Source organism: Poromitra crassiceps, assembly GCF_964638095.1.
Source record: "Poromitra crassiceps genome assembly, chromosome: 1".
Classification (NCBI taxonomy): Eukaryota; Metazoa; Chordata; class Actinopteri; order Beryciformes; family Melamphaidae; genus Poromitra; species Poromitra crassiceps.
Genome location: NC_139623.1, coordinates 77,982,966 through 78,010,202, shown reverse-complemented (window position 1 = coordinate 78,010,202; position 27,237 = coordinate 77,982,966). Strand labels below are relative to the sequence as shown.

Here is a 27,237-nt window from a genome sequence, read left to right as displayed (position 1 = left end):
CAGTAGTTCAAACAGAATGTCAGTAGTTCAAACAGAATGTCAGTAGTTCAAACAGACTGTCAGTAGTTCAAACAGAACGGCAGTAGTTCAAACAGACTGTCAGTAGTTCAAACAGACTGTCAGTAGTCAAACAGACTGTCAGTAGTTCAAACAGAATGTCAGTAGTTCAAACAGACTGTCAGTAGTCAAACAGACTGTCAGTAGTTCAAACAGACTGTCAGTAGTCAAACAGACTGTCACTAGTTCAACAGAGTTTAGCACAAATTAACACAATTTTTATGATTATTGAAGCATACCGTAAATGTGATCGCCAAAAATCGCGATTTTCACAAAACGTTTCAAAAATCATAAAACTTGTCTTCATTTTGTGAAGATTATCTTGCTTAACACAAAAAGCCATTGACTGAGACGAGGGAACCAGGCGATGTTAACCTGGGGGTTTTAGGACTGGTTCCTGTGGCACTCTATAGGCTGTAGCTGTGTCATCCTGCTGCCTGTCTCTAATGAAGGCACGCAGCTCTGCTGGGACTCAGCTCTACAACAGGCCCACAAACCTACTTCTGCCTCAGGCTCAATGACTGACAGGGCTCAGCTGACGACAACAGTCCACATACACACACACACACAAACACACACACGCACGCACGCACGCACATACAAACATTCACACTTCACTTAACCCCTTAACGTAACCTTATCCAGAAGTGCACTCAGGTAATTACCTTTAGAGAACACCTGACATTCAATACAGTACGTTCAAGTGACTTAACATACAGTCTGTAGCACACATACAGTATACAGTCATTTCATCCCTCCTCCTTTCAGTCATTCATACAGACAGAAAATCACACATGCTTTATTTATTCATTACTGGTGTATTTACTTTTTTTTATGTGTTTATTCATTTATTTATTATTTTGAGGCGGTGGAAAAAACATACCGGTAATTAGAGAAACAGATTCGATTTAGTCCTGCTGCTCTATATTCCATAATACAATCATAGTTTTTTTTCTTTCCAATTCCATTATTCACCTTATGTAGCCACGCCCATTTGACCTGGTTGTGTGTAGGGCTGTCAATCTCCCTCTATAATCAAATTCGAATTTCAGTGCTTTATACATTTTAATATTCGAATTATATTCGAATATTTTAATTAATTTTTAATTGAAAAAAAAAAAAAAAAAAAAAAAAAAAAAAAAGGTTTTTTGGATAAAATAATTGATAATAAAAAAAGACACAGCCTTTGTTTGAGCTCCTTATCAATAAACAAATAAGTAAACTTTGCCAAAACAACAATGAGCCATGAACAAAAAAAAATCAGTCACGTATTGCACTTAAGAGCTACATGTTTACATTCAGTATAGCAGCTTCAACAGTCAACTTCAGTTAACAATGAATGAACATACATTTTAAGAGCTACAGGTAGGTTTACATCAGTATAGCAGCTTCAACAGTCAACTTCAGTTAACACTCTTTTCTTCAAGTATGTTGTCAGAACTTGTCACTGTTCTAGTGTTCTAAAAAAAAAAAAAAAAAAAAAATTAAATATTCGTTTTTAAAAAATAATAATAATCGAATTTCGTTCATAATTATTAAATTCGAATAATATTCGAATATCAAAATTCGTTTCAACAGCCCTAGTTGTGTGGTCGTGTGACGACTTCCGGCAAAAAGAAAATTTAGTATGGATTAGCCACATTTTATGGGGTTTTATGAATTTGCTATGAGCTTATTAGTGTTTTCCGGGACCTTTCACCTATTCAGAAAGGGGAAGCTGTTTGGGTTTGGGCCTGTTTTGTGCAGACTTCCCTCTCAAGCATGAAACTATCCTCAAGATTCAAGATTCAAGATTTTTATTGTCACTCCATGGTACAAGTATCACGTGTGAAATTCTTGTGCTGTGGACTCCGTTTACAACATAGTACAAATATAACAGGGCATATGAGTGCAAAAACAACAAGACACAACAAGCAATAAGGCAGTATAGTGATAAGACAAGTCAGAGACAGTGGCATATTCACTGCACATAGGTGCACATGTTGTGTGCATACTTTAGACGTGCTTAAACATTTTAAATTCGGCGTATTTGACATACAGGTGCAAATAGCATATTCCTTATTAAACATACAATTAAACTCAGCGTTTTAAATTCGGCGTATTTGACATACAGGTGCAAATAGCATATTCCTTATTAAACATACAATTAAACATTAGACATACGTAATGGTAGCAGCTACAGTACGGTACAGTACGGCTACTACACTATTTGTGTATGTTAAGGAGTCTCGTGGCCTGCGGGAAGAAACTGTTCCTCAAGCGATTTGTGCGTGCTTTCGGAACCCTGTATCTTCTCCTGAGGGTAACAGGGAGAACAGGCTGTTGTGGGGATGGTTTGTGTCTTTGATGATCTTCAGGGACCTCCGCTGTTTATACAGTTCATGCAGATCTGGCAACTCACATCGTGTTACGTGCTGGGCCGCGTGTCTCACTCTCCGTAGCGCCCTGCGGTCCATGGTGGTACAGTTCCCGTACCAGGTGGTGAAGCCGCCAGTCAGCAGGCTTTCAATGGTGCCTCTGTAGAAGTCCCTGAGGATTTCTTTCCTTAGCCCAAATTTCTTCAGGCGCTTGAGTCCGTGTATTCGCTGTTGGGCCTTTTTGACAACAGTGGCGGTGTGGCCGGCCCAAGTCAGGTCCTGGTGGATATTGACTCCGAGGTACTTGAAGCTGTCCACCCTTTCCACCACTGTGCCGTTGATGGTGATTGGGGGGTGTGCGCCCCCCCCCCCTCCTGTAGTCTACAATGATCTCATTGGTCTTGGAGACGTTCAGAGAGAGGTGGTTGTCCTGGCACCATTGTTCCAGGGCCCCCACCTCCTCTCTGTAGGCCGTCTCGTCGCTCCCCGAGATCAGCCCCACGACTGCTGTGTCGTCTGCAAACTTCACGATGGTGTTAGAGGTTTGAGTCGCCACGCAGTTGTGGGTGTAGAGGTCGTACCAGAAGGGGCTGGAGACGCACCCCTGGGGCGCTCCTATGTTGATGGTCAGTGGGGAGGAGGTGAGGTTGCCCACCCTCACCACCTGGCGGCGGTCTGTCAGGAAATCCAGGATCCAGTCGCACATTGCTGTGTTAAGTCCCAGGTCCTTGAGCTTGCATACCAGCCTGGAGGGTACTATGGTGTTGAATGCTGAGCTGTAGTCCACGAACAGCATTCTTACGTAGGTGTCCTTCCCCTCCAGGTGGGACAGGGCAGTGTGGAGCACGTGTGCTACTGCATCCGCTGTGCTCCTGTTGGGGCGGTATGCGAATTGTAGCGGGTCGTGGTCCAGGGGGAGTGTGGGGCGGATCTTTGATATGACCAGCTTTTCGAAGCACTTGCTGGCTATTGGCGTGAGGGCTATTGGGCGCCAGTCGTTGAGGCTGGTCACTTTCTGCTGCTTGGGGATGGGGATGATTGTCGCTGCTTTGAAGCAGGAGGGAACGCGTCGGAGGGAGAGAGACTGGTTGAAAATGTCTGTGTATCCTGGGTGCCAAGTGCCAACCCCAATCTGCATTCAGTCCCTTCCTGCTTCAGAATCTCTCTTTCTCCCTTTCACGGTTCTCTTAATTACATAATCACAAACACAAACACTCTCACACACACACACACACACACACACACACACACACACATTCTCTCTCTCTCTCTCACTCATACACACACACACACACACGTGCAGACACACACACGGACACACACACACACACACACACACACACACACACACACACACACACACTCACACTCTCACACTCACACACACATGAAGCAAAGAGTGGGTTCTGCACCCAGCCCAGCTGGCAGTGTGCGTGCGTGTTGCCATGCCTACGGACCCAGTCAATGCTACATCTAAAAATAGCATACCCATAATAGTCTACTTCCAATCGCAGTAGGATGAACTGGGGGAGAGTAGCAATCATTCTGTCATCTCCAAGACAGACAAGATAACAGTAACCAACAACATAGAGCTAGTTACTAGCATTGTGCTAAAGCATGAGCTTAATCCCCAACAGGAGGTTTCTCTAGGAAAACCTGATCTGGGGATTTTCCACGCTGATCTAACCGTGGATCAGATCAGGAAATCTGCTCTAACTGTGGATCAGATCTGAGCTAACTGTGGATCAGATCAGGAAATCTGCTCTAACTGTGGATCAGATCTGATCTAACTTTGGATCAGATCAGATCAGATTTTTTTTTTTTTCTTTTTTAATAATCGAATAAAATATAATGGAAGTACATGCAGTTGTTTATTTGTTGTTATATTTATTAATACAATGCAATTCCAAATGCACTTTTATTTTAAAAGTAGCCACACAGTGAGAAAAAATAAAGTGAGAAAAAATAAATCATGTATTGGGGAAAAAAGTGATGCATCGATTGAAGATACATCGAGATGCATCGATAATCGTAATCGAAACGAATCGTAGCCCTCTGAATCGGAATCGAATCAAATCATGAGGCCAGTGAAGATTCACAGCCCTATCTGTGCTGAAGTGTCAATTAGGTATGCAAAACCCACTGGGCAACAATGAGCATTTTGTAGGACATAAAATGGCAGGCGGCTGCCCTTGCTGTCAAACACGGTGAAAATAACAGTATCAATGACACCCTCAGGAGGAAAGTGGTTCACTGTCGCTACGTTCAATAACTTGGAGCTACTGTATGACATGACCTAGAGGGGGGGGGACTGACAGACAGCTAGAGAGACAGCGTGACAGAAAGATGGGAGATAGCATGAGAGCTGCAGAAGAGCAGTAAGAGACTAGGGGCTAGGGATGTTCATCAATGATCGAAAATCGATAATTGATCGTTAAGGAATTGATTCGATCATGTGGAATTTTGATCGATTATTATTATTATTATTATTATTATTATTATTATTATTATTATTATTTTCTTTTTATTATATACCGTAAATTCCGGACTATAAGGCGCACCGGTGTATAAGCCGCACCTTCAAAGTTGACTATTTTTTTCTTATATAAGCTGCACCGGACTATAAGCCGCGGGTGTTTTAACACATTGACTGCCAGACGTTTTTTTTTGCTGTAGGTAGCTTCTGCCAAGCCGTTTTTTGAGGATTATGGCTCATTTTATAAGAGCCGAGGATTCGTTTCAGCTTGGAGTTTGTGAACATACAATATCTCAAAAGTACTAATAGAATGTGTACTTTCTCTGTCTAAAAGAGTTAGTTTGTAGAGTTAGTAGTTATGTAAGCATTAGCAGTTGAATACAGCATGGTTTTAGCGTGAAAAAGAATATTCAGAGATAAACGGCTTTTTGTGAAATTGGATGGAACTGTCACTTTAACCATTCATTTTTGGCTCTCTCTCTCTCTCTCTCCCTCCCCCTCTCGCTCTCTCTCTCTCTCTCCCTCCCTCTCGCTCTCCCTCCCTCTCTCTCTCTCTCTCTCTCTCTCTCTCTCTCCCTCCCTCTCGAGTTGCTTCAACTCCGCCCTCCGTGGGCGGACAAGCTTGTCACCAGTCAGTGCTTTGCTGCTCTCCTGTGCCTGCATGTCTGGGCCGCTGTTTGAGGAAGTCGGGATGGACTCGCTCGTTTGGAGTTTTGGTTGAGAGAAGCTTTTGCGATTCTGGTCATATTTATGCTGCGTGTTTCAAAGTGTGTTCCTCCACCTGTAATCTATCACCCGATCATAGTAGATCGGCTGAATCTATTATGTAAATTTGCAATCCCGCATCGCCAGCAATCAGCGCGAAAAGGAGAATGGCTGGGCTGAGAATGGCTTGACAAGTTAAAAAAATGCTTTCCTTTCTCTAGCCAGGAGAGCACTGTTGCCACTTAGTGGGTCGGTGGAATGGGTTGTAAACGTTCGGTGGCTCCAATAATTATATAAGAGATGTAAAAGGCTTAGATGCACAACCCACCGTCAAAAAAAAAAAATCGATGCCAAAAACGTGTAAACACGTTGTTGGCAGGGAACAGCTGGATTCTGAAAACGTGTTCATACGTTGTTGGCAGTGAATGTGTTAATGGTTTTTTTTTTTTTTTTTTTTTTTTTTTGTGTTTTAATGTTTAATTACCATATGTAAGGGTTCATGCACAGAGGGGATTGTAGAGGAAGCTCCCATTTATTAACATTTCAACAAAACAACATAACACAACACCACCTGTGTTGTTTTTTACAGTGCACACAGTGTCATACAGTGTCATACAGTGTGGTGAAAAGAGGCCAAGAGAGGAAATTAAAACTTATTATAGTTATATAGGATTTATAGTTAGAAAGAGTGCTAAAAAAGAGAGATTTTTTTTTTTTTTTTTTTTTTAATCAATAGATAAGCCGCACCGTTATATAAGCCGCAGGGGCCAAAAAAGGCCAAAAAACGGGAAAAAAGGTGCGGCTTATAGTCCGGAATTTACGGTATATATATTTTTTTCGGACTAGGTTTGGGTGGAATTCGTTCCTCCTCGCCCCACTCCATTGCACAGCCGACTAACGTGAGGTGGAGCTTATAGTCTCTAGTTTTCTGGCTGGGCACGGGCCTTTGTGCCAACAAAACTGTTTTAAACATGGGGAATTCACACCGGCTTGCGCCGGGGACACAAACAAACACACCCAGCGGTCTGCGGACCTCAGTGAGGCTCAGGCCTGTTGATTTGACTCTTGTGCTGTCAGCTAAGCTGGAAGATGCCGATTGCCTTACATCATGTAACCTGACATGTAACATGCAACAAGAAGAGCACAGCATACAACAGCGGTAATAAAGATCAATACAACATTGCAAATTCACAACTCAGATCAGCCATCAGGAAAGCAAAATCAGCATATGGAAAACACTTAGAAAATCAGATCACACCCAACAACACCAAAACAGTCTGGAAAAAATTAAAAAACATGACCAATATTAATAAAAAATCCCCACCCATATCCAGTTCTGATCCCCAACTTCCTGACAAATTAAATACTTTTTACACCCGTTTTGAACAGTCTCCAGTGCCCCCGTACTCACCCCCCAGTCCTCTCCCCCCCCCCCCATTTGTCATCACGGAGGAGGAGGTGAGAAGGCAATTCCAAAAAATAGATAGAAGGAAAGCTGCTGGGCCCGACAATGTCAGCCCAGCTACTCTGTACCACTGTGCAGAGCAACTCGCCCCCCCATTCACCAGACTATTCAACTCCATGCTACACCACTGTACTGTTCCGGACTGTGCCAAGGTTTCTATCATCATCCCAGTACCCAAATCCAATAAAATCACCTGCCTCAACGACTACCGCCCCATCACACTCACCTCTGTTATCATAAAATCATTCGAACGCATCACCCTCTCCCACCTGAAACAACTCACCTCCCCCCTGCTGGACACTCATCAATTTGCATACCGCCCCAACAGATCAGTTGAAGATGCTGTCAACTTAGCCCTGCACAGTTCACTACAACACCTAGACTCACCCAACACCTACATCCGCACCCTTTTCATAGATTTCAGTTCCGCTTTCAACACAATAGACCCGGTCAAACTTTTCCAAAAAATGACAGACATGAACATTCCCCTCTCCCTCTGCTATCTGATTAGAAGCTTCCTGTGGCAGAGGCGTCAGAGGGTCAGGATAGGCAGCCTCCTGTCCTCCCCTCTGACCCTCAGTACTGGTGCCCCCCAGGGCTGTGTCTTTTCCCCCTGGCTCTTCTCCATCTACACCAACCTCCTTACATCCCACCACAGCTCAGTTTCATTTTTCAAATATGCAGACGACACCACCATAACTGGACTCATCACCAACAATAATGAAGATCACTACCGGAACCAAGTGGCCCAAGCGGTCACTTGGTGCCAGGACAACAACCTACAACTCAACACCTCCAAAACCAAAGAACTCATCACAGACTTCAGACGGAATCCACCCCCCAAGACACCCCTCCACATCTCCGGTCAACCCATAACCACCACAGACACATACAAATTCCTGGGCACCCACATCAGCAACACACTCAAATGGGACAATAACACCGGTCACATAATCAAAAAGGCCAATCAAAGACTTTTTCACCTCCGGCAGCTCAAAAAATTCAAGGTAAAATCCAATCTACTCCTCCAGTTTTATACAGCCATACTAGAAAGCATCCTCACCTCATCCATAACCATCTGGTACGGCAACCTGGACAGTAACTCACGAAACAAACTCCAACGAATAATAAAAAAAGCTTCAAAAATTATAGGTACCCCACTCCCATCACTAGACACTCTCTATCATAAACGGACAATCACACGAGCACAAAAAATAGCTTCTGACCCATCTCACCCAGCCAATCACCTGTTCCAACTGTTGCCCTCTGGACGGCGCTTCAGATCACTCCCCACCAAAACAACACGTTTCAAAAACAGTTTTTTCCCCACTGCCATCAGGTTTCTAAACTCCACTCACCCCTGACTCACTCACTCACTCACTGCATACCTCTCTGCATACCTCTCCAGCAATGTATATGTTGAATGTTCTGTATTTATGTTGTCATATGTCTGTCTATGTACTGTAATGTCTCATGCTGACACTATATTCATGTGCTAACAATTGCTGTACCGAAAGCAAATTCTGCCGACTTGTTGTGCAGTCCTTAATAAATAAATGAAATGAATAAACATGTTTGTTTACCTGGCCACAGCGCTAGTGTCTGATATTTTTACTACACAGCGGCATCGCCATTATAGCTGGCCGAGAACGCGCAACGTTATTACCAGACCAGAGTAAAAAAAATATATAATATATATATATATATATATATATATATATATATATATATAATTATTATTATTACGCTATCGATAATCGATAATTGATCATTAATTTTCCCGATTTTCGATTATGGAAATTGTTCAAAATTAACATCCTTACTAGGGGCTCTATCTTGGTTCAGGCGATATCCCCTATTTGCGCTTGCTCACCTGTTTGCGCGTGCCTTAAGGCAGGGAAGATTTCAGTCCGCTGTCCAGGTGTTATGCCAAGTTTTGCACCCCCGCCCAGTAGCAGCTAAACGCATCCCCACCTCACGGGAACATTATTGTAATGATTTATACAGAAACATAACTGTTTAAAAATTATATAATTGTTTGGGTAGACGTCATGTGACCTCCCTGTTTTTAAGTTAAAACAGACCAAAAATGCAATTAGCCTACACGCGGGGGAGCATAACTCGTCACAACAACGGGCGCAAACGCAGATTAGAGGTGTGCCAAATCCTTTATGCACGGCGCAAACGGGATTTGGGCGGTGTTAACCACCAGAATTATTCACAGGTGTTAGAATTATTCACAGGTGTGGTCTGGCAATGCCTGGGCGTTACATCAATCAGATTCCCGTCTTGCAGTCCCTGTAATACAGTTTGTGTGAGTCATGCTGTAATTCTCCCCATGTGTAATTTGGATAGGTGTAGGCCTATTGACTGTATATATTATCCCTATCTCATAACGACACCATCACATCACATACCTGTTACAAACATCTGAGTTTTGATGCAATTCGGCTTATTTTGTTGACTGGGGGTGGGACAATAGAAATGTGTTTGCAGCGGGTAAACAGCGGAGACAAAAGAAAAGATTGGAGGATTTACAGTGGACTCAATTAAAACTCGACTCGTGCCGAGGACAGAGAGATGGAGAGAGCTTGTGACAGATCGGCTGTGGTGCCAACGACCCTCCGGGTTATAGCAGGTGAAGGTGAATAGCCTATTGCAAGTAGGCTATAATGTACAAGTTTTCTCAATTCATTTACCATAACCCCTCCTTGCAATTTGATAAAAGTTTCTCAGTTATAGTTGATTGCCTCACCGAATAATCTGCTGGTTACCCAATTGTAGCAGCAGAATTTGATGTCCTGGCGTGGCATGTCTGTGCGTAATGAGTTGACGTCTCTGCGCTGCGCGGAGATTATGGTGCACTCAAGCGCAGCGAGCGTTTTATCGCTAAAAGGTCCTTTTCAAAGTTCTTAGCGCAAAGTAATTGCGCGCTGCTGACGATAGGATACTGCCATCTATCCCCACATTTTAGCACTGAAACGCCTGCTTTGGCATGTGGCACGCCTATGCCCAGTACAATTATAACAGGCATGCGCTTGTGCCCGCCCCCAATTTGCATTGCGCACGGCGTTAAACGAGCACAATCGCTAAATTACCGATTTTGCGAAGATAGGGCCCCAGAGAGCTAAAGTCTGTCACGCATTCATTTCGCTGTACTGTAACTAGGGATGCCACGGTGTGGACATTTTCCCACCGGGTAATAAACACGTGACAACACGTGACAACACCGGTGTTAATGGTGATAACGTAAAAAGAAAGGTAAAAAAAACAAGCTCTGTAACAAAAGGATTGTTAGTTCGTACTAGTGCATGTTGTTCCGGGGAACAATAACAGTGAGACACCAGTCGGATATCCTCATGATAACAGCAGCTAGAGCGAACGTTACGTTATATGTATGTTGATAATAAAAGTTTTAAAGTAAGCAAGAGTCTATGCTTTAACCCTCCAGTCAGTCTAAGTCAGCCCCTCCCTGCTGCTGTGTAACGTACTAACGTTAGCATGGAGGCTCACAGTCACAACACTGGCTGCATCTGCCTCGAGACAACTTTTCAGACGCCCGTGGAGACAATCTTTCTCAAAAGAAACTAATGTTAGCGACACATCTGGAGACTTTTTCTGGCATAGGATTAACATAACCAGCAAGCAGCAGTAAGCAGGCAATGACTGTATGCTGGGTAAGTCCTCCCTCCCGCTAGCAATGATGCTAAGTTAGCATCGACTTTTTGCTGTGGTAAAAAAAAAGCACATTTCCAGAGATGGCCCGCAGTGACAACAGCATGCACACACAGGCTTAGCTAAGGGTCTTACCCACATGTGTATGAGGAGGGCATAATTTGTGTTCATAAGATGTAGCGTTAACCAACGTTAGTTGCTGGTCTAACCATAACAGCGGGGCCACACTACAGCCCAGAGGGAGCGCTTGTAATTTATCCCGGCACACGCGGAAACTGCAGTTTTATTTTAATTTCTTTCTCCATAAAAACAAAAGGTGTTACCGGCGTGCATGTTATGTAATCAGTGTATGTATGCCCCACTACCGTGTTACCGTGTAACACCGGTAACACCGCGCGCGCGCACACACACACACACACACTTGCTACCAGAGAGAAAGATATGTTTTAGTGCCATTTTCACCTGATTTTATGGTGGTAGTGGAGCGTGAACGTGTGTGTGTGTGTGTGTGTGTGTGTGTGTGTGTGTGTGTGTGTGTGTGTGTGTGCGCGTGTGTGCGTGCGTGGCATGTATGTTTTAGAGTGAATTCTTTTTATAGTGTTATAGTGTGTTCTTCAGCGGAGAGAGGGATCATCTGAATGGTTGGGGCTGTGCCTCCCAGTTATTTCTGCCTTCAGACTGAGGCGCTGCTCTGCACACATCACTACACAGCCCATTCACAGACCTGTGTCATCTTTACCTTCTCCTCGTCTCCCTCTATGTCTCTGCATCACTCTCTCTCTCCAAGCCTATAGGGAGTCCCCACACTACAGCTCTTCATTCAGAAAAGGCTCATCAAAGAGAAATGGAGCACAGTTAATATCTCATTTAAACGTTTTGATTTGCTGTGCAATTGGAAATAGATTGGATTAACACTAGAGTCAGTCAAACAAAGTGAACATCAATATCTCAAAAACGAGACATTGCATCGCTTATATTTGACATTGTGAGTGAGAGCAGAAGTAGCTGAAGGGTTTCATCATGTCAAATCTATCTATGTAGTGTTAAAGTTGTGTGAACTGTGACATTTTTAAAATGTGTGAATTTTGTAAAAAGTGCGGTCAGTGAATTACCACATCACTGATCTAGCTTGGCTCCATCATTTCCCATTATAAAGGTTGGAAAAAGTATAAAACGTAAACTGTGATTTCTCAAAAAGTACAAAAGGTAACAAAACGCTGAACAAGAGTAATAAAGTACTAAAAGTGGTGACCCATTTCAAGTTTGAATGGAGTGTCTAGCTTAAAGTATGAAAGAGTAGTTATGTTCAAAGAGGGCATGGTTTTTAAACAGTCCTCCCATAGACTTACATTGCGTTCGGGCATGAAGATGGCTACCACAACAAAAACACAAACATTCCGTGCAAGTCGCGAAGAGGACCCACCGCGACAGCTCCTTACCAGTTTGCCCTCCAGCGTATAGATCTTCTTAACGACTCCACAATCTAGTTTGATGGCATCAGTGATGTCAGTCAGGACCTGTTCGTAGGAATGGGCCGTCTTCCTGTTCAGCAGGATCCTCACCGCTTTGCGGGGCTTGACGCCGCTCCGCACCACCGTCACGAGCTTTGGCCGTACAAAGTCCTTGATGATTTCACGGCTCTCTAGGGCTCCGGCGATGGCGCTGCCCAGGGACAGGAGCCCGCGGGAGGCTGCCGCTGGCGCCTTCACATTCACCGACCAGTTGGGGTTGACGTTTTTCGTGTAGTCCAGTTTCTTATAGGCCTCAATGGAGCTGCAGACGTAGCTTTCCCCTGAAGACGTGGTATGGAGGAGGGGGGGGGAAGAGGAGAGGAGAGGAGGAGGAAGGGAAAAGAAGAAGGAGACGTTATCTACAGCAGTGGTTCTCAAATGGGGGTCCGCGGACCCCCAGGGGTCCGTGGCACTTTGCCAGGGGGTCCGCGAAAAGTTTTCAGGTAAAAAAATAAATAAAAAATAAAAAATAAATATAAAACAAAATGCTACATGTTACTTATTCCTTCTCAAACTACTTCCTACATGGTGCTAGTCTATCAAAATATCTTGGCTGTCATTGATTGTGTTGCATAGTGGTTTTCTGTACTGTTGACAAATTGTGATATTGTAAGTCGCTTTGGACAAAACAAAAGCGTCTGCTAAATGACGTAATGTAAAAAAAAAATGTATATATTTTTTTGCAAAATCTTCATAGTTCAACGAAAATAGTTTATGCTTTAAATCTAAAATGGTTCATGGATTACATTCTAATAACAAACCTATCAAATTAAAAGTCGAGCACGTTACCGTGGAAACAATTAAGCTTAGCCCAAAATCACAAATCAGAATGAGGGGGTCCCCGGTATATTTTCTATCTTGTAAGGGGTCCTTGGCTGAAAAACATTTGAGAACCTCTGATCTACAGGAATATCTGAATGATTGAGTTGAGCTTTGGGAATCACAACAACAAAGAAAAAACAATAAGAATACAGTGGCCTGTATGGAGAGAAAAAGGGTAGCAGATGGTGAAAAAATGGAAGAATAGAGAGATGAGAAAGAACATGGAGTAATGAGATATCAAATGTGTTGACTGCCTTCTGACTGTTATTAAAGGATGGGTTTTCCGTGGGGAATATGAATATATATTAAATCTCACGCCCCTAAGGTTTTCGAATCCGTTGAAATTTTTGAAATTGGATATTCACTGCCAGAGATATCAAGCATCTCTCACATATTTTTTGGGCCAGCCGACGCGTTTCGCGTCATCTGGCCTAAGTCCGCCTTGCGGAAGTCGTGCACCTATGAACTACAACTGTTGTTGGCCATGGTCCCGCCTCTAGAGGTCCTCCACGCCCCTTCAGAGGCCTTGACCAAAACAAAAACGCAGCCATCTTGTCAACCGCCTAGCCTGCTGTAGCTAATATTAGCTTCCCATAGTTCCTTGCAAAGAGACCATTATCTCGGGAACGGAAGCACTAATCGACACGGGACTGGCGGCATTGGAAAGCTCGTCAAATTTTACATCTAGTAGTAGGTGGGTTGAAGTAACGAAATCAACGCTGAGCAATGTACCCGTTTTTACACATTTTTACAGAAAATAGTTACAACATCAGATGCGCGTAACTCCTACGAAAATGCCTTAAAATGCATGAATTTTTTTTTATGAAGACATCTCCCGACATATATACTACCGTTTACATTTGGTGCAATTTGGAGGCAATTGATTTTCGATTTATTTTCGATTTATTTCTTCTTCTCTCCATGTCTTCTCTCCATGTCTTCTTCTTCTTTGAGTTTTATGGCGGTTGGCAAACATATATGTGCATTACCGCCACCTACTGGAGTTTGATATCAGCCAAACGCCTGAGGGGTGGGCATGGAAACGAAGGCCACGCGAGCCCAGTGCATTGTGGGAAATGTAGTATTTCGAGTCCCCGCACCCCCCCCCCCCACCACCCCCCCCCCCCCCCACACACAGAGTGGATTTCTGGTGATATCTCAGGCTGTAAACAACCAATTTCAAAAATTTCAACGGATTCTAAAACCTTAGGGGCGTGAGATTTAATATATATTCATATTCCCCACGGAAAACCCGGCCTTTAAAGACTCATCCTATAAGACTGGCTGCATAAAAACTAGCTACTTTGCTCTCTGTGCAACATCTGTAAAAGCTTGAGCAGGTCTTTAACCAAATATCCTGATTGTGGCAGTGAGATAGTAGAGTAAATGTATTAACGCCTTATAAAGGAGCTTAGGTTGATATGGGGTTGCAGCCTATTCTATATCAACAAATGAGGCAGTCGCAGGCAACAACACATACGCCTCATGAGGTCATATCAATATGTGTTCCAAAGTAAAACAGATCGAGAGAGCTAAGCCTCACTGAGGGTGATGCTGATGATATGGCCATCTGTAACTCAAATAATTGATATAATCGGCATGATAATAATCTACAGTGTTTAAGTAGATTAGCCATTCTTACAGTGCATAGAAATATCTTGTTGAGGCAAACCATACAACATGTTCAGATGCTCTGTTTTAGTAGATCCACTAAAAGGTGGTAACGATGCACCAGTGCTTTGACCTCAAATCAATGAATGAGAAACAGTGCAACAACTGTTTCTGAGTTTTCTAAATTTGCTTCTTATGGCACGGTGGTGGTGACTGTGCATGCAGATGGGGTCTATTGTTTAGAGACAGTTGCAGCTCATTCACTTCACATTTTGTCATACTCTCTGGTGTGTTCTCTCACTCTGAAAGTAAGGCAATTATGCAATAGGAAGATCAGCAGGGAGATCAGAGGCAAAGCCAGCAGATAGGCTATTTATTAGGTCAGTGAGACAAGAGACAGACAGACTTTCATCCAAGGTAAGAAATGAGGACACCGTTTAGATAACAGTATGGCTGCTGATGAGTCCATATGTCTAGGGAGAGAGAGAGAGAGCGGGAAAGAGATACAGAGAGAGACCTACATTTAACTGTTCAACAATACGTCCAGTGGTTCTCAAACTTTGCATGTCAAGGACCCCTAAACTGACACAAATTAACCCCCCCCCCCCCCCATTTGATTTGATCAGATTTTGTCCCAGAGCTGTTTTTGCTGTGGGGACCCCCTGGAAGGAACCCCCTCATCAAGGACCCCTGTGTCTGTGGTGCACACTTTACCACTGATATAGTCAATCACATGAACTGTAACCCTCAGGTGTGTGATGATGCTAGCCAGCCACACTACCTTCCACCAGCTGTTCGGTGCTGCTGATCTTTTTGGAGCCGTCCAGGGTGTAGATGGTGCGGACGCCCTGCGGCAGGTTGAGGTTGTCGGACAGGCAGCGGGTCAGGTCCGCCAGCAGCGCGTCAAAGGTCCGGAAGCGGTCTGTGGAGACGGCGTACACTAGCCCGTCGAAGTAGCGGTCTCCGTTGCGGTAGAAGCGCACCTTCTTGGCCCTCTTCTCGGCGCTCAGGGTCTTCAGGGTGCGGGTCCGGTACAGGCTGCAGTGGGCGCTGTGTGTCGGACTGAGCACCCCGTTCATCTTGGCGCTGGCCCGGCTGTGCCTCTGACCCTTGTCCCGTTCGTCGAAATGTTCCAGCTCCATCTCGCTGCCACGGAGGAGGAACGTTGCGTTGCGGCTGTATGTTATTAGCTGTCTGGAGACCAAATGGAAAAAGAACTGTGGTGAAAAGTTGGACTGTTTGTAAACAAAAGGCAGAAGTGTCGAAACGAAGAAACCAACCAAGGGGTTTTGGACGGTGTCTGGTGCGGGTGGACGGGGCTCAAAATAACCTCCTAAAGACAGATTAAGTGCTCTTAAGCCGAGCACCGGGCAGTATAGGCTAGCTATGACGACCCGCGCTGTCCAACAACAATGTGCCTGTCTGTCCCCGTGTTTCTCAAGCGCAACACGACAGAGAGAGAGAGCGCAGCACGCACCACAGTCACGAATCAATAGCCTATTTATTTTCAACTCGATAAATATTCAGATGCTGCGCACAGCCGGACGAACAGCAGCCTGAACATGCAATGACGTGCAAATTATCTAGTATAATTATCTAGTATATTAAAACATTAAATATATTTCCTTTGAGTTTAATTATATTCCTGCAAAAAGCGGGGCATGGATCCCTGCATGCTGTGTGCTCAAAACAATTGTTTTAGTTTAACTACCTCCCCACGTGTCTTCTGACGACGGTGACGGGGCAATTCGGAAAACAGACAGTTAAACAAATTTAACTAGCACTCTGTTATAGATTTCTACTGATAAAATAGCACTTTGACAGGACAGTGGGCTTATAGCTTACCTACGTAATTAGCGCTTCTTCGACGGTCACCCGAGTCTCTTTATTTCCCAGTAGATAATAGAGTTGAGTCAGTGCGCCTTGCTGACACTGGATGGTGGTAATGTGTCCCCGGCTGCAATGAAGCCAGCCCCCCTGCCCCTGCGCGTCCCTTTGTTGTACGGACCAGCTGGTATGCTGCTCCACCGCCACCTGTGTGTGTGTGTGTGTGTGTGTGTGTGTGTGTGTGTGTGTGTGTGTGTGTGTGTGTGTGTGTGTGTGTGTGTGTGTGTGTGTGTGTGTGTGTGTGTGTGTGTGTGTGTGTGTGTGTGTGTGTGCGTGTGCGTGTGCGTGTGCGTGTGCGTGTGTGTGTGTGCGTGTATGTAGGCCTATAGGTAGGCTGCTATGTATGTGCGTGTGTGTGTTGTGAGTGAGACGAGGCTGGACTGGGAGTGGGCTCTAGGCAGCTGCTTCCCCTCCCAGTCTCTTTCCACCAACCTCCTCCTGTCGTGATTTTCATTGAGCGCCCTCCTTCTTCCTTCTTCTCTTCTTCCTACTCATTGGGATGCAAACCCACACTTCCCCACCCGTGCTGCTGCTGGTCCTGCACCCCACCACCCCACCACCCCAGCCCCCAAGACACGCATCACCCCACCACTCCAGCCCCCAAGACACGCATCGGCTGTCTGTCAGGACGCAGCGTGAGTGGTATCCCCATCCCCCCATCCCCCCTGAGGGGGGGGGGGGGGGGGGTTGTGTTAAGTAGGCTACCTACAATACAACTTTATATGGCCCTTCGAATGTGAACTTTTTTCCTTTTTAACAATTTACAGTAGGCTATCATTAGCTCTGACAGAGCTCTTGATATCAGTTGATATCAGGAATATCAGTTTGTAAGCTAAAAATTAGTTTTAGACTGTAGCCTAAACCAGCCATAAACAGTAACTTATATTTACTTTTGTTTGTAAACATTGGAGAAGCAAAAGTGTGATTTGAGTTATGTGCAATAATTAAAAGAGCAGCAATGTCCTACTCTTCAAGAATATGATATAAAAAAGGAAAAAGGTTTGTTTACTTTTGAAGGGCCCTAAAAGTTGCATACCCTTAATTTAAGTTAACACTATTAAAGGATGGCTTTACCAATCAATCCACTTTGTATCATTAATAATCTCGGTAATATAAGCACATGGGCAGTGTTTACCTTCTAGTTTACCTCATGGAGATCTCCCATTTCCTCCTCTGGCAAAGCGCTCGTTTGTGTGACGCGTTTTAGATCACAACGCGTCACAACGGAGCTGCAGAAGTTCTGCTCCAGATGCAGAATCTGCTCGGAGGGTGGCTCAGCTGTTATTGTTTATTTTTATTTTTTAAGCATGTGCTTAAAGATAATTGTATGGAGAGCCTTAACGAGCCTTAATGACTTGCAGCTGGCAAGGGTGGAGTTTCTGCAGGAGGATTTTTCTGCTTGAGTAAAACACAGAGAGAAGGTAAACACTGCCCATGTGCTTATATTACCGAGATTATATATGATACAAAGTGGGTTGATTATCATTAAAGCCATCCTTTAACAATTAGATGAGGATGTAGAAGAGTATGATTTATTCTCAGATTTAGGTTTGAGAGAGAAAATCCCATCAAATAGGGTCTGTGGCCCTAAAGTGGACTGAATTTGGGGTCATTGGTATGAAAAGGATTCATTGGTCTCATATTATATGCTCTTTTTAGCCATTTAAAACCATCTTTAAAATAAAGTTATGAATTCTGTTCCAAAAAAAATACAAATCCAGGCTCTGGGGGCTCTCCATCCTCTCAGTTTCTCCACATAGGTTATGCGCTCTTCTGAGTGGGTGGGGATGCCATTGATAATGAGGTGCTGTTCTGATTGGCCGCCTGATTGGCTGAGTGAGGGGGGACGGTGCAGACGCCGAAAAACTCCAAATTCCTAAACCAACATGGCAGCTCTTTGTAGAAGAACATGTAAAATCATAAATGTTTTAGGTGGAATCTGTTAACCGAACCAAAGAAGGCAGCTGCCAAAGTTTTAAGGACTATACAAGCCACAATTTAACCAAAATGAATAACATTACGCGCCACGAATTTGATATAACCGAAACAAAACTCAAACAACACTAGCACTCAGAGAGTGCAGACCTCCGCCAAGGCCAATACTCCAGTCTGCTATGATATGCAAATTCGGATCAGAACCCTGACCCTGACCCACTGACATGCCCCCAGCCACTCCCCTACCCACCCCTCAAATCCCAACTCTCTACCATTTTCCTATCCCTAGCTATGGCCGCTTTTCCCTAGCCCCGCCCCTCTCCTGACAACGCCCCCCCTCACACCACCCAGATACACCTAGCCCCTCCCCCTACCCACCCCTCAAACCCTGACTCTCTATGACCTTCCTATCCCTAGCTACGACCTATTCCCTAGCCCCGCCACTTTCATGACCACACCCCCTCCCACCACCCAGATACAACAAGCCACTCCCCCTACCCACTCCTCGAATCCCGAGTCTCTACGGCCTTCCTATCCCTAGCTACGGCCTCTTTTCTCTAGCCCCGCCCCTTTCCTGACCACACCCCCTCCCACCACCCAGATACAACAAGCCACTCTCCCTACCCACCCCTTGAATCGCAACTCTCTCAACCTTCTCGAGTTAGGGCCCCTTTTCCATAGCCCCGCCCCTCCTTTGCCCCGCTCCAGATCAGATCCACCCCAAAAGTTAATGAGTTCTTCCTTGGCCGATGCTACACCCTTCCACCAAGTTTCATGGAAATTGAGCCAGTAGTTTTTTCATAATCCTGCTAACAAACTGAAAACAAACCTCCTTGGCGGAGGTCATAAAGGCTATATTCCTTTGAGGAAAAATCTGATGAATCTGAAAATATTGAGAATATAACTGTAACTATAGAGCCGTTTTCCCACATGCGCTTTTTACCGCTAAATGACCGGAACGTGGTCTAATGCCTTCATGTGTGAAAGTTGTTTTCCGGTATAAGCGCGACCCCGTCATCGCGGACATTTCACCAGTTTCGAGCCAGTCACAAGAGCGGTATGCGCGATCAGGGACACAAGTATGAAACGTGTCAAGTCATTTGCCGGTCCTTCTCTCATGGGCGAGGTGTACACACGTTGCTTAATGTTCCAGCGGGCATAATCTAATCATTCGCGCACATTAAAGCAAACTGGCGAAATGATCTTGTGATAATAAGAGCGGTATGTCAGCTTCATGTGTGGGCATGCTGATTTCCCCCTCTCCCATCTCTGCTGCCTGCTCGCTCTCTGGCCAGTCCTTCAGTCCTCCTCCTAGTCAGCAGCCCGACAGGGACACAGACAGCTCTGAGAGTCTTGCAAGCCGCCCAACGCTTGTTGAGAAAGCAAATGCACGAAGCGAAATGTGGAAGTATTTTGCTTACGTTGCCGACAGCGAAGGCAAGCCCGGACACATCAAACGAAGTGACACGTCACTCCCCACCCGCTCTGCAGTGCCGCCCCGCCCCCCAACATACAGGCAATTTTGCTGCTATATTCCCACATGCGAGCGCCCAGGTGTGAAGGGAAATTCCGGGAAATGTCCGATATTGACTTACAGGTAATTTTCCGGTACGCATGTGGGAAAACGGCTTAGGTTAGTTATATTTCATTCATGAGAGACTAGAATGTAAGTTCTCAATCAACTTTAATGACACAATAAAACAAGATTAAGGCTTGGTGTATGGCTCCATGATAATGCTCCTCCAGCCATGATGAGGGGAGGGCATCAGGAATGGGTAGAATAGAAATCCCCCCCATGGGGAATCGCTCTGGAGCCATGACGTTGGTGGTGGCAGGGGAGGAGGTGGGGCAAAACGACCGGAACATGGGAACAACAGCGACTGCGGAGCATACCGGTAAGAAGCAAACCATAGACTTCGAATACTCTGAACCGCTTTAGATTATTTGTTCAACAGCAAAGCAAGGGAAGGAGATGGTTTGAACCCATTGGCTATTGATAGCGTGGGAGAGCGTGGATAACTGTGATTGGATAGGAACACTGAGATAATATAGTATTAAAGATAGGAAGGGGTATGAATGAAACTGGGCGTGGATAACTTAATGAATACGGAGGAATAGAGCACCGCAGGAATAAATCCGGAAGTATACTTCCGGGTTCGTCAGGGGGAAAGTGAATGGGGTTTTACAATGGGGATTTCACTTAAATGCATCAAATAAGGGCTGTGGTTAACAAAAGTTTATGGGAGCGCGAATTTGGATTCAGCGGGATAATCTTCACAAACGTGAATAACTTTGAGGACTTTTGGAATGTAAATGCGTTGTTTTTAAACACGATTTTTAGAAAACGCTTCAAAAGGCATAAAAGTGATTATTATATTATATATTTATATATATTATATTATTATATATATTATATATTATTACTATGCTGAACCCAAATTCGCGCTCCCATAAACCTTTGTTAACCACAGACCTTATTTGATGCATTTAAGTGAAATCCCCATTCTAAAATCCCATAGACTTTTCTCCTGACGAACCAAAATGGCTGGGATTTCTGGTTAAGCCTACAAAAATAAGTAATCCTTGCGGTACTCTATGTGAATGGACGGAGCGTGCCTAAGTAGTCTACAGAGTAGTCTTAAGTAGTCTTAGACTTAATTTCAATCATGTAGAGCAGGGGGGGGCAATTATTTTTCATGGGGGGCCACATGAGAAACCCAGATTGTTGCTGGGGGCCGAACAAATATTGTCATGCCGTAACCCAGGAACTTTGATGATAGAGAGGACCACAAAAAAATGTCCTCGCTACCAGAGAGACAGATTTTGCTGAGGGTTTGGGGCCAAACGGTGCCGGCACAAATTTTTTGGGGGCATTTGAAGTCAGGTTTAGAGAATTAACTCATTTTAAATGAACAGTTGTGATGTCATTATTCAGTCTTAAACACCAATATTTGATCCTTTTCTCACTCACTCCTATGTCACCACCTTCTCTCCCTGCAGGGCTTGAAATTAACTTTTTTGACCACCTGCCAATACGGCTGCTAGATTTTAAAGTTACCAGCCAATTAGAATTTCCACTAGCCAAAATGTTTTTCTTGAAATAAACCAGAATATGAGTGGGTTAATTTAAGCATCAATTATCAATAAGTGGCCCGGGATTCTCAAAGCCTGTGTTGAGGGTCACACAAACAAAATGCACTCTTGCTAAATGAAGTTAATTATTTACATTTTTACTTCAATGTAGAACAGTCATTTCTTACACATTACTTACTTTTAGCCTTTTAGTCATAAAGATTATTGAAAGATATTCTATATTCCAGACTGAAATGTTATAACAGAAGTGGAGTATTGGCCAGAATGACATGAACATTTGGACACTTATTTAGCAGGTATCTTGCATGTTGCATTCAGGTGCACTGTAATTTTTTTTTTTTGCAATTCCAGCGCGGGCCACACAGGTGGCGCTCGCGGGCCGCCAGTTGACCAGGTCTGATGTAGAGTCTACATCAGGGGTGGGCAACATTTTTTGCCAGAGGGCCATACTGACTTACATACTAGTAAGCGAAGGGCTACACATTGGACTCATAACTGCGAAACACTCCCTATTTTCATGGGAGTCTCTCTATCTTTAACCCTCTCTCCGGCTGTGATTGGTAATATCTCCTGTAATCTCCTGATATATAGTGATACAAATCAAATGGCTGTAGCGGATGAGATTTATTAACATAATGCTGTCTTTTATTGACTTTTTGGGGGTTGTTTTGTTTTCCTTTGAGGATGTTGGGGGCCGGATTGAGATGGTCCAGGGGCCGGGTCCGGCCCTGGGGCCGCATTTTGCCCATGTGTGGTCTACATGATTGAAATTAAGACTGTATACACATAGCCTACAGTTTTGCTGTGATATTTGTATCCTTGTCAAATCTATCATATGATCACTATGGCTCTTGTTGATAAGGACTGATTCAAATGGCAGTTAAAAAACATTGAGACCAAATACAATACAGCATAGTCTTATGTTACACCCACAAGGAAATTTGCATGTGAGAATGTTATCTAACACTCTTACTCCATTGTTTACACTGGGGGTTGCTGAACCTTAGATTCAAAACAACTATACTCACAGTGTATGACCTAGGTAGCCTGTCAACTGTGTTTATTTCTAGTACTAGGCATCTTGCGTGCTCAATTCCTAGGCTCGCCTGCTGCACGGCCTCGCCCGCAGCTTCGCTGTCGCATGGCCTCGCCTGCCCTATTCATAGTATTCCGATGATGTCACAAGGCTTTTTCCTACCAATATGGCGCTACAATACACACAGCCCATTGGCTGTGTCACTTAATTGTTATCACCTGTTAATTGATTACAATCACCTGTTGTTTTCCTACCAAAATGGCCGTGTGGTGATGTAACAGAATACTATCAATTGGCGCACGCGCAATGTCTCCCTCTCTCTCTCCCTCAGTCCCTCGTGTGTGTCTGTGTGTGCATGTGTCACTGATGACATCATCAGTGATGTCACAATGATGTCACAATGCCTATATATGACATTACTGATGTCATCATCACTGATGATGACATCATTGATGACATCATCAGTGATGTCATCAGTGACATCATCCTTGTGTGTTTGAGTGAATTTATGACATCACCGATGATGTCATCAGTGGGACAGACAGAGAAACAGACAGAGCCCTAGCCCCCATTTATATACAGATGACTAGGGATCTCGCACGCTCGATTCCTAGGCTCGCCCGTCACACGGGCTCACTACCCGTCCTGCAGCTCGTCAAGCTGTCCCTGCAGCTCGCCGGGCTGGCCCTGCAGCTCGCCAAGCTGTCCCTGCAGCTCAAGTTTGCAGCTCGGCCGCTGCGCGGCCTTGCCAGCAGCTCGGCTGCTGCGCGGCCTGGAGAGATGTTGCCGCTGAGTGCTGAAGTTTGTTTGTGTGTGATGGCAGGAAATTGACTCTGAGTAATGCAGGAGATAGAGAGCCCATTGACCTACATCTTGTCCTCCAGAGACCATCCAATTCCACTGCATCCCCAGTCCCTGAACTGTGTGTGTGTGTGTGTGTGTGTGTGTGTGTGTGTGTGTGTGTGTGTGTGTGTGTGTGTGTGTGTGTGTCTGTGTGTGTGTGTGTGTGTGTGTGTGTGTGTGTGTGTGTGTGTGTGTGTGTGTGTGTACGTGCATGTGTGTGCACGACTGTGTGCTAATCAGTATTTATCTGTGCCATTGATGGTGATATACTTGCAGTGCCAGTCTGTCACCCTACCACTGGCTTTGCTTAGGGTTAGGTACATTGTTATCTAATTTATTTAAGGAATTGTTTCAGGTTCACTTTTTCAAATGATCTCCGACTTAAAAAAAAATCACACCACGTGGGTTTTTGTTTTTGATGTGTTTATCCAATCATATTCAGTGAAGCAAAGCAATATTCACCGGCCGCGACAGCGGGGCTTGTATTGTTTTCACCATGTGAGTCTTCAGACCCCATTTACACCTGGCATTAAAATGCGATCTGTATCTGGATAAGTTATCTGGATAAGGGGGGAAAAAACATGTTAATGTAAGGTGTAAACGTGTCGTTGTCAGAATGTGATCAGATCTGCCTGACCACATCTGGAGATAGTCTGCAGGCACTGCACTTGTGTTCAGATCTCTTAAAACCAATTTACACCTGGTTCGTAAATGCGACCTATTTTATTTAACCCAAGTTATCCGGATACAGGTCGCATTTAAAAACCAGTAAATGGGGTGTAGGAAAACACGTTTTATAGGAGAGAAAAACAACATTATCCTGCATTGAAGATGAGTTCCTCGGGGTATGTAGAGTCAAGCTTAATTTGAGCTGTGGTTGCAGTTCAGTTGTTGGTTCAAGTTGATGGTGATTTTCTTGTTTGTATTTGTCAGTGTGCCAATATGTCCAGAGACATCTGTAAAGCCTCGATGAACACCCTTGGTGAGCAGAACGAGGTGTGCTCAATTGTTTGCCACATTGCACGGTTCGCGGTCTTAAAGGGATACACACACAAATGCTGCATCAGGTATCAATGGCTTAATTGACATGTATTGATGTAGTTGTTTTGATGTATTTTCATTCTTGTGGTATGAATTTGAATGTAATGGTGCTAACTTTGTAGACAGTGTAAGCCTTTTCTATTGAATGTTGCACTTAAAATTGGTGACTAACAATTTGAATAGTTATTTGCTTAATGAATTCTGTATTTTAATAGTCATTTTAACTAGCTTAATCAATTGTATGTACCGTTTTAATTTGATGTGGAAATTATATATATTTTGTATGTTTTTTTTATGTAGTTTTCACTGTGTCTCTATGGTGTTACGCTGCCTGAGATCAGGTTTGGTGACAAAATAAACCATGGATAATCATCATTCAGTACGAAACTCTGCTGTGTCTTGCTAAGCCAAGCCACGCACGGACGCACGCACATGCACGCACGCACACATGCACGCACGCACGCACACACACATGCACGCACGCACACACACACGCACACACACACACACACACACACACACACACACATTCTACTTTTTAACTGATGTGAGGCACTTTAGCCATGCACCCACTGTCAATGTGAATATTGATTCCCATAAGGAAGTTCTCTTCTCACTTCTCGACATCTTAGAGGAAACTGTGCAAGGCCTTAAATCATCTTCGTGCTGTCTCGATACCCTTCCAACAAGCTTTTTTAAAAGCGTTTATAACTGTCTGTCGTCGGACCTATTGCAAATAGTTAATAGATCCCTTTTGACCGGCACTTTTCCTGAGTCCCTGAAGACTGCAGTTATTAAACCCCTACTAAAAAAGCGTAGCCTTGATGCATCGGTAATCAGTAACTACAGACCAATATCTAATCTCCCCTTTATAGCCAAAATAATTGAAAAGGTTGTTTACCTACAACTCAATAGATTCCTAACCTCAAATGATCTCCTAGATAAACTCCAATCAGGCTTTCGCCCCCATCACAGCACAGAAACCGCGCTTACTAAAGTCATAAATGACATCAGAATGAACACAGACTCAGGCAAAAATTTGATTCTAGTGCTACTGGATCTTAGCGCTGCATTTGACACTGTTGACCACTCAATTTTATTGGACAGACTGGAAAACTGGGTTGGGCTATCGGGTACGGTCCTCCAGTGGTTCAAGTCCTATCTTCAAGACAGGAAGTACTTCGTCTCCATTGGCAATTACACATCTGACCTAACTAGGATGACTTGTGGGGTGCCTCAAGGATCCATTATGGGGCCCGTTCTCTTCAACCTTTATATGCTCCCTCTAGGCCTAATTATGCAAAAAAACAAAGTAGCCTATCATAACTATGCAGACGACACTCAGTTGTATATAACTCTTTCCTCAGCTGACTATGCCCCCATAGAATCATTGTGCCAGTGCATTGATCAAATAAATAACTGGATGTGCCAGAATTTCCTACAGCTAAACAAAGACAAAACTGAGGTGATCGTCTTTGGCCCCAAAGAACAAAGGCTTAAAATCACTGTACGCCTTGAGTCTCTATCCCTGAAGCCTAAGGATCAAGTCAAAAATCTTGGAGTTATTATTGATTCCGATCTCAACTTTAACTCCCACATTAAGTCAATTAGAAAATCAGCTTTTTATCATCTTAAAAATATAGCAAGAATTAGGGGATACATGTCCAGACAGGATCTAGAAAAACTAATTCACGCCTTCATTTATAGTAGGTTAGACTACTGCAATAGCCTTTTTTCTGGTCTCTCCAAAAAAGAACTTAGGCAACTTCAACTCATTCAGAATGCTGCTGCTAGAGTTCTAACGAAGACTAAGAAAGCTGATCATATCACTCCAGTTCTTAAGTCCTTACACTGGTTGCCAGTGTGTCATAGAATAGATTTTAAAATACTGTTATTAGTCTATAAATCACTTAATGGCCTAGGCCCAAAATACATAGCTGAATTGCTCCCACGCTACAAACCGTCTAGGTCAACAGGGTCCAGCTTATTAACTGTCCCTAGGATCAAATCAAATCATGGGAAGGTTGCATTTACCCACTATGCTTCTGCTAGCTGGAACAAATTGCCTGAAGACCTCAGATCTGCCCCAACCTTACTTACTTTTAAAAATAGACTAAAGACTTTTATGTTTACCGTCACTTTTAACTGCTGACAGCTACTATGCAAACCCAATGAGTCCTCTATAAGTTTTAGCTCTTTCTGCAACTGCTGCGCCTGTTGCTTAATGCACTTTTTATACTCTTTTTTTTAAGTTTTGTTGTGATGCTTTTAAATGTCCATTTTATTCTCTTCTTTTCTTTTCCTGTCAACCATTTTATGTGAAGCACTTTGAATTGCCTCTGTTTATGAAATGTGCTATACAAATAAACTTGACTTAACTTGACTTGCCCCCTCCATATGCCAATCAGAGGTCAGGATCAGCTACAGAACAGCGCCCTAAGGATTCACTAAGGTGAGTGCTTGCTGACTCAGGGGTTGGAACATGGGACCTTCTGGTTTAAGGGTGGTTTCCCTACGACACCCTGCCATCTCAGATTTTGGACAAATACCATTTTTCTGTGCCCATGTCTAAAGATACCCCCCGACCCCCATTACCTCCAAGATTATTTTTGGCCGTTTTAGTCTTTATTCAACAGTTGAAAGTAGAGATAGAAAGACAAGATTGGGAGAGAGAAAGGGATGACATGCAACAAAGATCCTGGGTCGGATTCGAACCTAGGATG

The 27,237-nt window shown here is 44.0% G+C and overlaps 1 protein-coding gene across 3 annotated transcripts in view; it reads right to left on the bottom strand.

Moving 5' to 3' along the window:
• dclk1a (doublecortin-like kinase 1a) overlaps nucleotides 1–15,824 on the bottom strand; it is a gene marked incomplete at both ends in the record, with an annotated part of 262,817 nt that extends 246,993 nt beyond the window's left edge. For 2 of the 3 annotated variants that reach the window (XM_083642751.1, XM_083642752.1), the window contains 2 exons: nucleotides 12,175–12,527; nucleotides 15,461–15,821. In XM_083642751.1, coding sequence (XP_083498877.1) covers nucleotides 12,175–12,527; nucleotides 15,461–15,821 — 714 coding nt within the window. Of the gene's footprint in view, nucleotides 1–12,174; nucleotides 12,528–15,460 lie in introns of all 3 variants that reach the window. The other variant, XM_083642753.1, reaches the window with a different exon arrangement.
• Between the last annotated feature and the right edge of the window lie 11,413 nt (nucleotides 15,825–27,237).